The sequence below is a fragment of the Ictidomys tridecemlineatus genome, chromosome 8, assembly GCF_052094955.1.
Source record: "Ictidomys tridecemlineatus isolate mIctTri1 chromosome 8, mIctTri1.hap1, whole genome shotgun sequence".
Lineage (NCBI taxonomy): Eukaryota > Metazoa > Chordata > Mammalia > Rodentia > Sciuridae > Ictidomys > Ictidomys tridecemlineatus.
The window spans coordinates 122759995-122776139 of record NC_135484.1 but is presented as its reverse complement, the minus strand read 5'-3'; the positions used below and the strand labels follow the sequence as shown (position 1 = coordinate 122776139).

Here is a 16145-nt window from a genome sequence, read left to right as displayed (position 1 = left end):
TTGCCTAGCATGCACAAGGCCCTGAATTAGATTCCCAGATCTTAAAAAAAAAAAAAAAAAAAAAAAGAAAAGAAAAAGTTAACAGTGTTTTGGCAAAGCTTGCATTATTTCTACTACACCATTTTTCCAAGCTTAAGCATACTTTACATGCAGAAAAAGTATACAAATAAATTTATTTTTTATTGAAGTAAAATTCACAGAAAATAAAACTAGTTCCTTTAAAGAGAATACAATGGCTTTTAGTAACATTTGCAAATGGGCATAACTACCACCTCTATTTAATTCCAAAATATAACTCCAGACCCATGAAGCAGTGACTACCCTTTGTTTCCTCTCTCCAGCCTCTGGCAACCACCAATATTGCTTAGTCTCTACAGTTTTACCATTCTAGATGTTTCATGGAAGTGTAATCATATAATATGTGTCCTTTTGTGTCTGGCTTCTTTTACTTAGCAAAATGTTTTTAAAGCTAATCCTTAAAATATTGCAGCACTTTTCAGTACTGCATCCCTTTTTATGGTTGAATAATATTCCACGTATGCATATGTCATTTTTCTATCCATTCATCCTTGTTGAACATTTGTATTATATCCATCTTTTGGCTATTATGGAAAATGCTGATATTAACATTCATGTATAAATATTTTTTAAAACATGTTTTCATTTTTTGGGGTATATACTTAGGAGCAAAATTGCTGAGTCATATGGTAATTTCTAATGTTTAACTTCTTAAGGAACTGTCAACTGTTACTATTTTCCTTAGAGGCCAAACCATTTTACATTCCTATCACTTACATATCACCAATATGTAAGTGTTCCAATTTCTCTACATCCTTGTAATTGACCAACTTTTAATATTACATAATTTATCCCAAATAGAAAATAACAGTAAATTAAATAGTTTCCTAACTATTTTTTAAAAAGGGTGTCTCAAAACCAGACATTTAAAAACAAACAAAAAGAAAACTGCACCACACCATAAGGCACAGAGTGAATATTTATTGATCACAGAGATCAAGCCGAAGGTCTAATTTTATAAATACTGAAAAAGCAGGCCAGAAAAGTGCAGAGAGTTGCTCAAAGATAAAGCTAAGGATGCTCCTAAGCAGGTGGGATGGGAGAGAGAAAAATATTTTAGCATTATTCCACAATTCCACCTCATATCTACTCACTCCAAGTATCCCTTCAAGTGCCTAATGCCAAAGTTGTATTCACTATTTTTCGAGGACAAGTAAGAATTCCAGAAAGAAAAGAAGAGAGATGGCTTCCAAGTTGGAGGCAGGAGAGTGTGCCATAGAGTAATAATTACATCAGTCTGGCTAAAGACAAGCATCCATTAAGATATATGAGCAAGGGATTAGTCAATTTTTGTTGTTTTGGGGTAGTGCTGGGCCTCAAACCCAGGGCCTCATGCATGCTAGGCAAGTGCTCTACCACTGAGCTATACTCCTATTCCAGGATTGGCTGATTTTAAAATGGCCATTTCAGAAAATCTGTGGGTCAAATCTCCCCGTTTTCCCATAAACCTTCTGGTCCCAAACATTTCCATCATAAGTCATATCAATACACCCCAGTGTTTTCTAAAGTCCTAAGTTTTTTTTTTTTCCCCAATTGTTTTCTAGAAAACTTTACTGTCTAGTAGGGAAAAGGGTGCTGGAATTTTCAGGTGGAACGCATTTCCAAAGTGGAGAGGACAAAGGCCTCTGGCTTGGCTTCCTGCTTCAGCACTCCTGTCAGTAGAAACTCAGGAGAGAGGAGGGGCAGCCCAACCCGAGATGGAATGGAGCATCGTGGGAAGTCCTGGGGGCATGTGATCACAACTCTTTGAGGCTGGGGAAGAGAGAGCAAAGAAAGAAGTCAGGGGGGATAAACAGTTCTAGAAATAGATTCAGGACCCATTAAGCAGGGCTAGCATCACTGAAGTAGTACCTCCTGATATGAAGCTCATTGTACTTATTGTCTATAAAATATTCTCTTTTTGTTTTTAGTGGTGTTGTGATTGAACCCACTTGCTAGGCAAGTGCTATACCACTGAGCCACATCCCCAGTCCTTTTTATTTTGAAACAAGGTCTTGCTAAATTGTTCCAGGAAGGCTTCTGATTTTTTTCGTCTTCGCCTCCCAAGTAGCTGGCTATCTGTGAAGTATACTTGCCAGAAAGGCTGCTCTTGAATTCATCCTAACTCTTAAAATTAGCCAGGGTCTTGTGCATGCTAGGCAAGCACTCTACCACTGAGCTACATCCCCAACCCTTCTTGTTTTTTTGTTTTATTTTTAAGAGATGGGTGTCAGCTGGGTGTAATGGCACATGCCTGTAGTCCCCAGCTACTTGGGAGACTGAGGCGGGGGATCCCAAGTTTGAGGCATGCCTGGGAATCCTAGTGAGATCCTGTCTCAAAATAAAAGGTAAAAAGTGCTGGGGATGTAGCTCAGTGGTAGAATACCCTGGGTTAAATACTAAGTACTGACAAAAAAGAGAGAAAAAAGAGAATGTACATATTTCTTGGAGATATATACTTAAGTATACAGAAGAAAGTAATACAGTAATATATTTGCAGTTTGCTTTAAAATACTTCAGCAAAGCTAAGCATGGTGGTGCATGCCTGTAATCCCAGTGATTCAGGAGGCTGAGGCAGAAGAATTGCAAGTTCAAGGCCAGCCTCAGCATCGTAGTGAGGCCCTGAGAAACTTAGCATGACCCTGTCTCAAAATAAAAAATAGAAAGGACTGGGGGCCCAGGGTTGTGTCTCAGTGGTAGGGCACTTGTCTGGCATGTGTGAGGGACTGGGTTTGATTCTCAGCACTGCATATAAATGAATGAATGAATGAATGAATAAGAAAGGTTCATCAACAACTAAAAAAAAAGGGGGGGGGGGATGGGGATGTAGCTCATTGATAAAGTGCCCCTAGGTTTAATCCCTAGTACCAACTTCCCTCCCCCTCAAAAAAACCACTTCAGTAAAGCTCGTCATAGTAGCATATGCCTATAGTCCCAGCTACTCAGAAGGCTGAAGTAGGGGGGAATCACTTAAGCCTAAAAGTTAAAATCCAGCCTGGGTAATAATAGTAAAACACATCTCAAAAAAAAAAAAAAAAAAAAGTAGGGGAAGGGTAAAGGAAAAAAAAGTTTTTCAGCAGAGTAAATGAAACAAAAGAACAAAGGGATAGATAATAAATGTAGCATATGCACAACTGAAAATGTATAAATACAAAATGAAACTAAGTCCATTTGGTGTCAGCAGATCTGTTCCCTCATCCCTACCCTTTCCCATCTATACTTTTATATTTCCTGCAAATGTTCCCATTCCCACTACCTCTTCTGTTTATTTGTCTTTGTGGTGCTGGAGATTAAACACAGGGCCTTGTGCATTGAGGCATGCACTCTTCCAACTGAGCTATATTCCCCAGCCCATCCTGCAACTTCTTTTAGTTACTCCTTCAGAAGACCCAGAACTCACCAACCATACCTTATAGGTCCGGGGCATGCTGGATAGGACAATGCCTCCACAGCAGCTGATGATCTCTCCCATCTGAGATGGTGGTGGCTGGACTCCAGGGGTCACGTGAATTTCATAGCCCTAAGAGAGAAAAATGGTGACAGTAGATATCTGCAACTGAAAGGCTGTGAGGCGCTGTGAAACCTGTACAAGGCAGAAGACAGGACAGAAGATAGCCTCTCACCTCCAGTAGCCTTCGCTCCCGAGACCGGTGCAGGGCATCCCGAAGATTGAAGCCAAAATTCTTCTCTTGCTCAGGATCAGACACCACATATTGATCTGGAGGCAAGAAGCAACCAGCCTTGCGGGACTAAGGGAGGTAGCAATCAGCATCAGATCTCAGCCACACCCCACCTAGCACTCCTGCCTAGCAGCTTGTGACAGCATGTGAAATGTTTTTTGTATGAATCACTAAAGCCCCATTTCTCAGTCTCCTCTTTCCTCCCATTTTCCCACAGAGCTATGTAACCAGTCTTCTCCTGTCACTCTTGCTATTGGTCTGTCATCATCTCCTGACCTCTCACCTGATGTAGCCAGTCCAGGGACAGGATGGGGATTCCCTTCCCTAGAGCACACAGGAACTTGACTGTCCGGCGGATTCGATCAGTAACCAAGTGGGAGGCCTCTGCCACCGAGCTGGCCAGACTCCCCCCCAATGCCAGCACTGTCCGCTCCCCACGAGCATCCACAACTCCTGTGAAGAGAACCTGTTGGGGGATTAGACTGGGCTGGTCAGAGCAAGCTAATGCCAGGATTGCCCAACTCTCAAACCAGCTACCACTCTCCCTTTGTAACCCCAGTTCCCTTCTCTCCTACTTTAGGGGCTGCTGATTCTTGGTTAGATTTGGTCCGTCGAAGGCTTCGGCTTGGTATTCCCTTGGGCTCCTCCTCTGTCTGGTCTCTCCTTCTCTTGTCTGGAATCACTATGTCCTGGGATTGAAAAATACCTTGGTGGGAGAGTCTGAGCCCTGAAGCTCTTCCTCCCAGCTTGGAGTCTCCAGCCCTTTCCTCACCTCTTCCTTCACTGGCATCTCCTCAGGATCTTCTTCCTCCTCCTTGGGGAACATTGTCTCCTGGGAGACATCCCCTCTTTGGGGACGTTTTTGAAGAGGGGGTGAATCTATGGTAGTGGAAGGTCTCTTACGGCTTCGAGAGGCCTTAGGTGGGGGCTCTGGGATGAACCCAGATGTACCTGCTGCTTCCACCTTTTGGATCTGGGAAGCATGAATGGGTGCCTCAGGAAGCTGTGGAAAGGAAGGCTCAGGAACGGTCCCAAGGCATTCAGCTGCTCTCTGTGCCCTTGGTCTTTGGTTCCTTGAGGATCGGCATTTAGGTTCAGGGGGTGCAGAGCTAGGTTTGTGGACAATGAGAGCTGTAAGGGAGCCATGCTTCCCAGCAGCTCTCTGTCTCCTGGTACAACTGGTTTGAGTGGGCTCAAAGGGAACAGGCTGGTCTGTGGTAACAGAAGGATGGAATTCAGGAGTGACAGGAAGTGTGGCAGCACTTAGTGTTAAAGACTCTAGTGCTCCACTCTGACATACTGCCTTAGAAGCGACAGGCTGGTCTGTGGAGTTGGGAAGCTCAAGATCAGAGGCTGATGGTTCAACTGGTTCAGGAGTTTCAACAGACTTATGTATTCTGCCCCGACTGATTCTAGATGTGGGCTTGTGGGTGATAGGATGGTTTATGGAGGTGGAAGGCTGGAGTTCAGGGGCTGTGGTGACAACTACTTCAGGGGTCTTGACAGAAGACCTATGTGTCCTACCCCGAGTGGGCCAAGATGTGGATTTAGGGGTGACAGGTTGCTCTGCAGAGGTGGAAGGCTGGAGCTCAGGGGCTGTAGGTACAATTGTTTCAGGGGTCTTGACAGAGGACCTAAGTGTCCTGCCCCGAGTGACTCTGGATGTGAGCTGGGGGGCAACAGGCTGGTGGTCTGTGGAGGTAGAAGGCTGGACTTTGGGGCCTGTGAGTAAGATTGGTTCAGGGGTCTTGACAGAAGTTCTGTGTGTCCTGCCCCGAGTGACTCGGGATGGGGGCTGGGGGGTGACAGGCTGGTCTGAGGAGGTGGAAGGCTGGAGCTCAGAGTCTGTGGGTAAAATTGGTTCAGGTGTGTTGACAGAGGACCTATGTGTCCTGCCCTGAGAGTCTACAAATGTGGGTTTAGAGGTTAAGAGCTGTTCTGTGGGAGTGGAAGTCTGGAGTTCAGGGGTGACAGAGAAAACTGGTTCAGGAGTCTTGACAGAGGACCTACATGTCCTTCCCCGAGTGACTCGGGATGTGGGTTTGGGAATGACAGGCTGGTCTGTGGAAGCAAAAGACTGAAGTTCAGGGGCTATAGGCAATACTGGTTCAGGTGTGTTGACAGAGGACCTAAGTGTCCTGCCCCGAGTAACTCGGGATGTGAGCTTAGGAGTGTCTGGCTGGTCTGTGGAGGTGGAAGGCTGGAGTTCAGGGGCTGTGTGGACAATTGATTCAGGGATCTTGACAGAGGACCTATTTGTCTTGACCCGAGGGACTCGAGATGTAGGTGTGGGGGTAATGGGCTGCTCTGTGGGAGAGAAAGGCTGAAGTTCGGGGGTCTTGTCAGAGGACTTGTGTGTCCTTCCCTTAGTTGCACGAGATGTGGACTTAGGGGCAGCAGGCTGGGCTGTGGGGGCAATAGAGGAGAGTTCAAGGGCAGCGGAGGAAAGTGGAGAGGGTGTCATCCTGGAGGAGCGACGGGGCCTAACACTGGGTTTTTGGGGGAAAGGTTCCAGCTCTGAAGACTGGGGAGGCTCTGGAGTTTCCTGACTCCTTTTGTACCTGGTCCTAGGAATGGGTAGCTCAGAAGATGAAAGAGGAGAAAGAAGGGACTGAAGTTCAGGATGTTTTTGGCTCTGAGAGCTAAAGGAGTTGAGGGGTAGGGCTAAGGCTTCAGGCATTGTAGCAGGCAGGCAAGCATCTGGGGATTCTGGATCACCCTGGGGAAAAACAGAAACAAGGCAGGAGGGTAATGAGAAAGAGAAATTGGGACACTGTTCCTGATCCTTGTTTATGGTGGAAGTGTGTCCTCTGGCATTTCTCTTCCTGTATGTGTCCTCTCTTCCGTTAGACTGGGACCTCCCTGGGAGGAAGCAGTCCTCTTCTCTACAAAGCTCTCCTCATAGTGTTCTCCACATGTGGGTGGTGGTACATGAAGAGGATGGTTGGGGCAAAGAAGGACAAAACATGAAAGGGACTACCTTTCTGAGTCAGAGGGAGATACTACTTGGGGAATAGGTATGGAAAACAATGGGTACCAAGGGCAAAGCGATGGATGCCAACTAAGAAGGGATAATGATGGAAAAAAAAGTGTGAATATGGGGAGAGGATTAGCTTAAAGCATGGCCAAGAGAAGGGCACTGGTGGGATATAGGGACGACTTGTGGAATAGTAAGAAATCAAGAAAGTAACTCTCACCATGGAAGTTGTCTCAGCAGGTAGCATCTTGTAATTCAAGTGGCCTGGACAGAAAGTAACAAAAGGGTAGTTGAGTTCTAAGTAGTTGGTTGCTTAGGGATTGATTATCATGAGGGTTGCATACCACCTTGTGTTCCTTTCTGCCTTCACTTACCTCTCTGCTGCCTCGTGGGGCTCACCGGGGCTCCCCTTCCTCCACCTGACTGGTTCCCAGAAACTACAGGGGCTGAAGCAAGTCCCTGAAGTTCCTCTGCCCTGACTCCAGGCTCTGGTGTTGGACTAGTAGCCTGTCCTTTCTGGTCTTGGTTTCCTCCCTCTGTCTCCCCTCTCTCCAAGTTCACTTCTAACTCAGCGGCTTTACACATTCTCTCTGGAACTGGTTTTTCTACTACTTTCTCAAATACTTCTCTTGTGAGGGTCTGCTTCTCTATCTCTGTCTCTTCTGTTTCCTCAGATATCTCCATTTCTACCTTCGAGTTCTCCCTATACCTTTCAGGACTCTTGCTTTTCGCCTTTTTGCCAGACTCTTGAGTGTCTTCAGCTAATGCCTGTTTTTGCTCTCTGTCCTGTATCCCTCTAGTTTTTTCCTCCTCCTCCATCACATCTTTTCTCTCTCCTTCTGGTGGCCCTTCCCTGATTTCCCTCTCCAGTGGCCCTTTCTCAGGGGTCACCCTCTCTGTTTCTTTTCGTGTACCCATGTCTTTCTCCACAGTCTGTATCTCTCTGCCTTGAATCCCCAACGGCTCTGTGTGAACTGGGCTCTCTGGATGCTGGTCTTGTGGTGTTGCCCTAGGTGGAGACAGGCAAGATCCATTAGCCTCAAGGTGGGTGGCTATGAGCTGAGGTTCAGTGGCCTCAGACTCTCTCGGACAGAATGGCTGTGTAGCCAAGACTTCCCACGGTTCATCCAAAGCACCTAAAAGTAAGGAGTCAGAGAGACAGAAAGAAAAGAGAGGTAGATAAAAAATGTTAAGGTTAAGAAGCAAATAAGATAAACTCATGGATAATAAATATAATATTAAAGAAAAGCTGGGATAAGGGTGATAGCTAAAATATTTAATGTTATAAAAAGACCATACATGGGGCTGGGATATAGTTCAGTGGTAAGGCATTTGCCTCATGTACCCAAATCTGTGGGTTCATTCCTAATGCCAAAATAAAAATGAAAACAAAAACTGACCATACAGGGGCTAGGATTATGGCTCAGGGGTAGAGTGTTTGCCTCACATACATGAGGCACTGGGTTCGATCCTCAACACCACATAAAAATAAATAAATAAAGGTATTGTGTCCATCTACAACTTTAAAAAAATATTAAAACAAACAAACAAAATGACCATACATATATCCTCACAGGAAAGCTTCCTCAGTGGTCTCTCCCTCTCTTTCTTTTTTTTTTTTTTTGGTACTAAGGATTTAACCCAGGAGCACTTAACCACTGAGTCACACCCCTGGTCCTTCTTATATTTTATTTTGAGACAAGGTCTCACTAAGTTGCTTAGGGCCTTGCTAAGTTGCTGATATTGTCTTTGAACTTGTGCTCCTCCTGCATTGCTGGGATTACAGGTGTGTGCCACCACAATTGTCTCTTTAATCAATTAAAGTCTGACATAACATGGTGCGTTTTTCTTTCTTTCTTTCTTTCTTTCTTTTTAAAATGCCTTTATTTATTTTTATGTGGTATTGGGAATCGAACCCAGGGCCTCGCCCATGCCAAGCAAGCACTCTACCTCTGAGCCACAACCCTAGCCCAACATGGTGCGTTTTTCTGATGAGATGCAGAAACATCGCACAATACTCAAAGAGTATGAAAGAAACATGTAGAGAAAGAAAACAAAAAAGGATGAAAAGTTAGGGGTACAGAGAAGAGAGCTTCTTGTACCTGGGGTCTAAAAACTGCCACAGGAAGAGCCAAGCTCTTGGGGCAGAGTAAATAGGAAGGTTTGGGTGGGTAAATCTTCCAAGTTTTGAACTGCTGCATGAGAATAGATGGCCTAAACACAGCTCTTCCACAGAACTCCAGGGTCCCATTCCCAGTCTCCTGCCCTATACCCACCAATCTTCACACCCTTCAAAGACTATTAGTCTATCTCCCAGTTCCCACTGGCACTGGAATCCAAACAATACAAATGTTCTCACCGTCCAGATTCTGACTCTCCCTCTCCACAAAGCACTGGGTAGCTTGAAGGTCCAGATCTTCAGAATCTGGTGGGAAGTATAGGACCGATAATAAAAAATCATATCTAACACTCAACACTTTACTTTACCCTATTATTCTCTCCCCACTCCTTTTAACCATTGTTTATTTCAAGAGCAAAGGAAGAAGAAAGGTTAGCACTTACCATCATGGCTGTCTTTGGAGTCCTTGGCCTCACTCATATGCGGTTTTTTCTCCTTTCCTGTAAGGGGATATCCCTCTGTCTGTGGTTGAAGGGGTTCCCCTGAAGCACCTGTGTGCACCACCATCTGCTGTACTTGTGATCCACCATAGGCCCCCACCTTGGGAGTGCCCTCTGACTCAAGTACAGCTGTAGCCCTCTCTGTCTCAGCATCCCCTTCTCCCAGAAGCTGGCTCTTTCTTACATCTGCCACTTCTGAAGACATGCCCACCTCCATATCTGTTTCACCATCCTCATCAGAAGACTGGACTGCCTCTAGAGGCATTATGGGCAGTTTTGCTGATTCCTGCTTCGCTTCCTTATCTGTTTGATTTGTCCCCTTCACAAGCACTTGATGCTTTCCCCAACATATAACAGCTGGCCCTGATGGAACTTCCTGTTTCACTTCTATGTTGATGTTCCCTGTGGTGGAGGCAGCTTGGCTTCTCTCCAGAAGGACCCCTGGCGAACTCATATCTGCTTCCTCACCTACATCATTGTCTCTAAGGGGAGTTTGTCCATTTTCTGAATTTGCTATAACAAGGGTTTCTTCCTTGTCTGTATGACCATTGAGGACAGTTTCTCTCTTTTCAACTGGGAGCCCCTCCTCCATGTCAGTGTCACTATCTCTCTCAGAGGTGGTTAGGCTTTTCTTCTGAAGGAGCACAGGTTGGACTCTGTCCTTTTCAATATCAGCATTTCTGTTCCATAAAACAGCTCCGCTCTCTTTCAGACGTGCTAAAGTGAGTGCTGCTGAGACTTCTTCTTCATCATCTGTATCACTATCAATCACCATAGAGGTTTGGCTTCTTTCCAGAGGGATAGCCAATGGGGCCTCACCCTCCTCCATGTCTGTATCACTACCAGCTGGGCTCTCCTGAAGATGTGCCGATCCAAGTGTTGCAGGACTTCTTGTACCAACTCCATGAAAGACTTGCCTCTTCTTCATAGGCACTACAGCTGGGGTTGCAGGGATCCCCTCTTCTTCCACATCAGTATCACTATCCAAGAAGCCAGAAGGCTGGACCCTTTCCAAGTGGGCCTCAGCTGTCTTTCCAGGAGGCCGGTTCTCTTCATCCACATCTGTGTCACTGCTGTCCTCAGGAAGCTGACTTCTTTCCAAAATCAGCCCAACTGGTACCACCCTATTCCCTGTATCCCTTTTGACTTTTGTGTCCTTATCGATCTCTCCTGGAGGCTGAACTTTTCCTAGCCACATATCAGTTGTAATTCCACTGGCTTCAGGCTGCTCTGCCTCTGCTGCAGCACATTTTCTAGCAGCTGAAGAGGCCTCCCTGGCTGCTGGTTGCTGACCTTCTTCTTCATCTGTGTCACTGTCCAAGTTGAAGGCAAAAGAGTCACCTGGGGCCAGGGAAGGTCCTTCTTCATCACTGTGAAACAGAAAAGAAAGAGTCTAAGGAATTTCTTGGAAAGGGATACCCCACTTAACTATGAGTTGTAGACACAGGTAGTATTTGCTCTTCTATCTCCAGCTTGGTTCATCTAGGTGCTCCATAAAAAATAAGCTGAGTGAATGAATATATACAAACCCACAGCCTCAACTTTCAACGTGATCATCTCTGTTAGAGACTGATCCTCCAGACCCTGGTTCTTCCTATTTGAAGACTCACATATCTAGCCCTGTGGTACTTACCTTTCTGGAACTACTGTTGCCAAAGAGGAGGATGTGGTCCTTGATTCTTTCACCACACACCCTTTTGAGAAATCTGGCAAGAACAAAAAGGAGTAACTTGACAATATCACACTCATCATCCCTGTCTCTTCATCCACACTGCCAATACACAAACTTACCTTCTTCCTCCTCTGAGTCCTCAGCCAAGGGAAGTCTGGAGGGCTGAGGTTCTTCCTGTACTTTGGGGGTCGCCTCTACAGTTAGGGGACCCCGGGAAACATAGGGTGGGCGGACATCCAGGCGATGGTACTGGCAGGGTAAATCAGCAAAGAGAATCAATTCCTGATCCCTGAGACGGTGACTCAAACCAGGGCTCAGGACCTTAGGAGGCCTCAAGATTTGAGTACCATTAAGGCTCCCACAATCCTGGAGGACAGGTGCCTTGTTCCAAGCTGAGATTTCAATCACTGCATGTTGTTTGGAGATGGATGGAAAGGGCAGGGTCACAGAGCAGTCAGGCAGTCGGCCTATCACATTCTTCCCGAGGAATAGTGGAAAATCTAAAAATGAGAGAGGTAGACAGGTTCCAAGGCCAGAGTCCTGGTCTTTCATTAGGAAAATCTTCTAGTTAAATACCCTACTACTTTCTCAAAGCTCCCAAAAGCATTAGAAAAATAAAAAGTCCTAGAACATCCAGGTGCAGTGGTTCATGCCTATAAATCCTATAACTTGGGAGACTAAGACAAGAGGATCGCAAGTTCAAAGCCAGGCTCAGCAACTTAGTGAGTTCCTAAGCAACTTACCAAGAACTTGTCTCAAAATAAAATACAAAACCAGCTGGGAATGTGGCTCAGTAGGTAAGAGCCTCTGGGTTCAATCTCTAGTATCCTGCCCCCCCCCCCAAATTCCTAGAAAATCTAGGAATTGAAGAATATATGCGGGCTGGGATTATGGCTCAGCGGTAGAGCGCTTGCCTAGCACAGGCGGGACCTGGGTTAATTCTCAGTACCACATAAAAATAAAGGCATTGTGTTGTATCCCTCTACACCTAAAATAAATAAAGAAAAAAATATATATATGCAATGCATTATTCATATGCAACCCATCTACATGGGGATTTTTTCATTATATAAAATATACATAATATAAATTTACCTTTTTAGTCATTTAAAGCAGGCAGTTCAATAGTATTAAGAACACACTGTTGGGGCTGGGGCTGTAGCTCAACGGTAGAGCATGTGCCCCGCATGTGTGAGGCACAAGTTTGATCCTCAGTACCACATAACAACAAATAAATAAACAAAGGTATTGTGTCCATCGACAACTAAAAAAAAAAAAGAGCACATTGTTGTGCAATCATTACTCCCTCACTACCATCCATTTCCAGACCACAGTAGGTTTTTGGTATTTTTATTTTTTTGTTTTTGGTACTGAGGATTAAACCTAGGGGCATTTAACCACTGAGTTATATCCCCAACCCTTTTGCTGAGGCTGGCTTTGAACTCATGATCTTCCTGCCTCAACCTCCCGAGCCTCTGGGATTACAGTTGTGTGCCACCACACCAGCCACAGTAGATTTTTATTTGATCCTCTTCATCTTCTCCTATCAACATAAAATAACTCCTAGAGTGTCCAGGGCTGTAGCCCAGAACAATCATCTGTCAGTCCCCTTTTATCCAACCTAGTAAAACAGTTTTTCATATTTCCTTGAAACAAATGTAAACTTGTAACTCTCCAACCAAGAAAAATAAAAGACCTATATCCATACTTCAGCACTCAATACCCTCTGACCTTTTTCTGGTCCGTGGGCACCACTGAAGATATGCAGTCGTCCTATAGGCTCCAAGATATATCCTGAGGATTCATTAGATTGCTCTGTCTCTTCCTCTTCTTCAACATCCCAGTCAACGGCCTGGGTGTCTTCCATGGTCTGGGAAGGAAACACATTATCATCATCCCCATTACTTGTTCATACACAGCATCAGAGAGAATGATAAGTAGGGATAAACCTGGATAGTAAAAGTAATTGATGCTTCTCTTCCCACCAATCACTCTATTTCTATCCTTCTGAAGCATTAAAAAAAAAAAATATTCTGGGGTGGCTATATGTGTTAACTCAATGGTACAGCATTTGCCTAGCAAGTGCAAGACCCTGATTTCAGTCCCCTGCATTATTGATTTTAAAAAGTCTTTTAAGTTGGGTGCAGCAGCAAATGCCTATAATCCCAGCTACTCAGGAGGCTGAGGCAGTAGGATTTCAAGTGCCATACCAGCCTGGACAACTAAGCAAGACCATGTCTTTAAAAAAATAAAAAGGGCTGAGGATAATGCTCAGTGGTAGAATGATCTAGCATGCATGGGACTCTGGGTTCAATTTCCAATACTGGGTATTGAACCAGTACTGGGATTTGTGGTACTGGGGATTGAACCCAGAGGCACTTATCACTGAGCTACATCTCTAGCCTCTTTTATTACTTTTTTTGGTTCCAAAAATTGAACCCAGGGATATTTAACCATTGAACCACATCCCCAGTCCTTTTTATATTTTATTTTGAGACAGGATCTTGCTAAATTGGTCAGGGTCTTGACAGTTACTGAGATTGGTCTTAACTTGTAATCCTCATGCCTCAGCCTCCTGATTCACTGGGTTTATAGGTGTATGTCACCATGCTTGGCTAAAATAACTTATTATTTATTTATTGTTACGAAAATTGAACCCAAGGGTGTTTTACCACTGAGCTACATCTCCAGCCCTTTTTGTCTTATCCCTTAGGGTCTCACTAAGTTGCTCATGGCCTCAATAAATTGCTAAAGCTGGCCCTGAACTTTCAATCCTCCTGTCTCAGCCTCCTGAGTTGTTGGGATTACAGGTATGCACCCTTACCCCTGAAAATTTTTTTTTTTTTTACCATGAAACAAAGTAAGAAATATCACAATGTTCCAAGTACAAACTATATACAAATATGTGCTTTTCAAATCTAAAATAAAACTGAAAACTGGGCATGATGCAGCAGAAGAATCACTGAAGCCCAATAGCCTAGATCTAATAGCCTTGATACCTTAGCAAGGGTCCACCTCAAGAAAGTTTTGAGAACTGGATGTGGTGATGAATACTTGTATTCCCAGTGACTTGGGAGGCTGAGGATTGAATCCAGGAGCACTCTACCACTGATCTTTCTTATTTAATTTTTAGACAGGGCCTTGCTAAGCTGCCAAGGCTTATGATTCTTCTGCCTGACTCTTGAGTCACTGGGATTTCAGGCCTATATTTACATGCCCAATTCACTATAGTTTTTAAATGCTGATTTCAACCCACTAAATTGATTTCACCATCCACTACTGGAGTGCAACTCACAGTTTGAAAAACCATTTTGCTAACATGTGCCAAGCATGTGTTGGGTATTATATTGCCAGGCACAGTAGTCAGCTAATGCTAAAACATTAAATAACTTGCTCAAGATAACACAGCAGATAGGTGGGCAGACAGAAATAAATGTTTCTGATTGCAAAGCCCACTTTTTACACTGTATCAAATGGCCTCAGTGTAATCAGACTGAAGTGTAAAGAACATAACAGCTGGTATACACAAGAGGATTCTATGTGTCAAGCACTGTTCTAAATAGTTTATACTGCCTCATCTACTGTTCCCTGTAAAGTAGGTATTATTATTCTCCTTTTTCCCAGATAAAGAAACTTCAACATAGATGGGTTAAGGGACTTGCCCAAGATCACCCAAATAATCTCTCTCCCTGTATAATAGTCTCTTGATGGCTTTCAATGCCCATAGCATAAAATAAAACCTAAACTTTTTAGCAAGGACTCTATGATGTAAACCTTATAACCTTCACACTACTTCCAGGACTGGATCAGTGAACTGTGTCTTTTCCCTAGGGTCCATCATTCATGTTTATGGTTATGGTGCACCTGGCACAGTTGGAGGTATTCAGGATACATCCTGAACCAAACATAAACATGAATCCTACCCTATGGAAAAGACATCATCGAGCCTATGATGAAAGAAGAAATAAAATAAGGTAGAAACTCAAAATAGCATGAGTGGAATTTACCTAGAAAGATGCCACCCTAGAGGAAAACTGTTGCTAGGAAAAAGAGGACGCCCCCATGGAGAAAGTGTTAATTCCGTCCTTTTGACGCGCCAATTCAGCGATGCCCACGACCCCTGGCTCCAATTCCAAGGGCCAAGATCTTTGATCCCCCCACACCCGAATGGGTTCCCTCGTAGCCCAACGTCTTTCTGTGTGCTCATACCCGGCTCAGGGCTCCAGACAAGGATGAGTATTACAATCTAAGAAGCAAATTTCTAAATTACCTCCACCCAGTCGCACCCAAGGCACGCCCCTCCCGCCCTCCGGAGGAATCAAGATGGTACCCGGGGAGCCGAGGGCGAGGCCCCCAGAATTTACCTACTTTGAGTCGCCGCGCGCGCCACCAGTAACGGCCGTGACCTGGGTGGCGCGAGTGCGTGTCCGGAAGGAACTTGAATCGCTGATTGGCTCCTGTAGCTGTCTTTCACATGCTGCAGTGCGCTGATTGATGAAGCTCCCGGAGCACAGGCACTTTCGAAGGTCCGCCCTTTCCCCGCCCCCTCACGGCTCAAACGGGAGGCTGCTCGCAGGGGACTGGTAGTTAAAGTAGAATATAATCCGAGGCGGCCAGGAGTTTACGGAATAACGCACCACGATTGGGCAGCTCCAAGGGAAAACCCATTACCACCCATTTCCCGCGCAGATTTCCAAACCGCGACCAGAGAGTCTGGCGCCAGAGAGTGCTGGCAGCAGATAGAAGGGCTCTACCATAGACGTCTACCGAATCCTGCATCCAGAGCGCCCTTCCGCGGTCCTCCCAGACATGGAGTCCGCTGACTCATGAGAAATGAAAATGGGCTGCGGTTGCAGTCGTGGCTCGAGGCTGCAGTTTGGAGAATAGCCCGTAGGCGTGGCGCTTGAGGACTCCTCATGGCAGCGGAATTTAATTTCCTTTTAATTTGTTTAGTAGAAGTCATGCCATTTGTTCATGGGAATATATCCCTGACGGACATTTTGAGATCATTTTCCTAAATGGAAGAATCTAAAGCAAACGTTTCTAGGCAAACAGAGAATGCTGTTTTGTTAACATCTTAAAAAGTCTGTGCTTCCCTTTCAAGATTCGAGGAAAGAATGAAAAAATCATTTACTTCATT

The 16145-nt window shown here is 44.9% G+C and overlaps 1 protein-coding gene across 2 annotated transcripts; it reads right to left on the bottom strand.

The window, feature by feature from the left end:
• Positions 1 to 156: 156 nt before the first annotated feature.
• On the bottom strand, positions 157 to 16031 carry Mdc1 (mediator of DNA damage checkpoint 1). 2 transcript variants are annotated; one of them, XM_005341041.5, is made up of 14 exons: positions 15374 to 16027; positions 12737 to 12875; positions 11125 to 11505; positions 10967 to 11039; positions 9277 to 10703; positions 9074 to 9139; positions 7089 to 7850; positions 6935 to 6978; positions 4510 to 6456; positions 4313 to 4426; positions 4021 to 4203; positions 3681 to 3806; positions 3467 to 3577; positions 157 to 1830 (listed from the first exon to the last, which is right to left on the bottom strand). In XM_005341041.5, the coding sequence occupies exons 2-14, from the start codon at positions 12870 to 12872 to the stop codon at positions 1663 to 1665; spliced, it is 5538 nt and encodes a 1845-aa protein (XP_005341098.2). In that variant the 5' UTR covers positions 12873 to 12875; positions 15374 to 16027; the 3' UTR covers positions 157 to 1662. The 2 variants fall into 2 exon arrangements, 1 of the variants encoding a protein (XP_005341098.2); XR_005732684.2 differs by having other exon boundaries at positions 1660 to 1830; positions 3681 to 3775; positions 15374 to 16031.
• Positions 16032 to 16145: the final 114 nt, after the last annotated feature.

What these genes read in the sequence shown, in the direction of transcription:
- Mdc1 (XM_005341041.5), bottom strand. Translation starts at nt 12,872, where the DNA reads ATGGAAGACACCCAGGCCGTTGACTGGGATGTTGAAGAAGAGGAAGAG. An exon ending in GGACTCAGAGGAGGAAGAAG is followed by an intron (nt 11,040 to 11,124) that starts GTAAGTTTGTGT and finishes TGTTCTTGCCAG; the next exon opens with ATTTCTCAAAAGGGTGTGTG. An exon ending in GCATGCCCCGGACCTATAAG is followed by an intron (nt 1,831 to 3,466) that starts GTATGGTTGGTG and finishes TCTCTTCCCCAG; the next exon opens with CCTCAAAGAGTTGTGATCAC.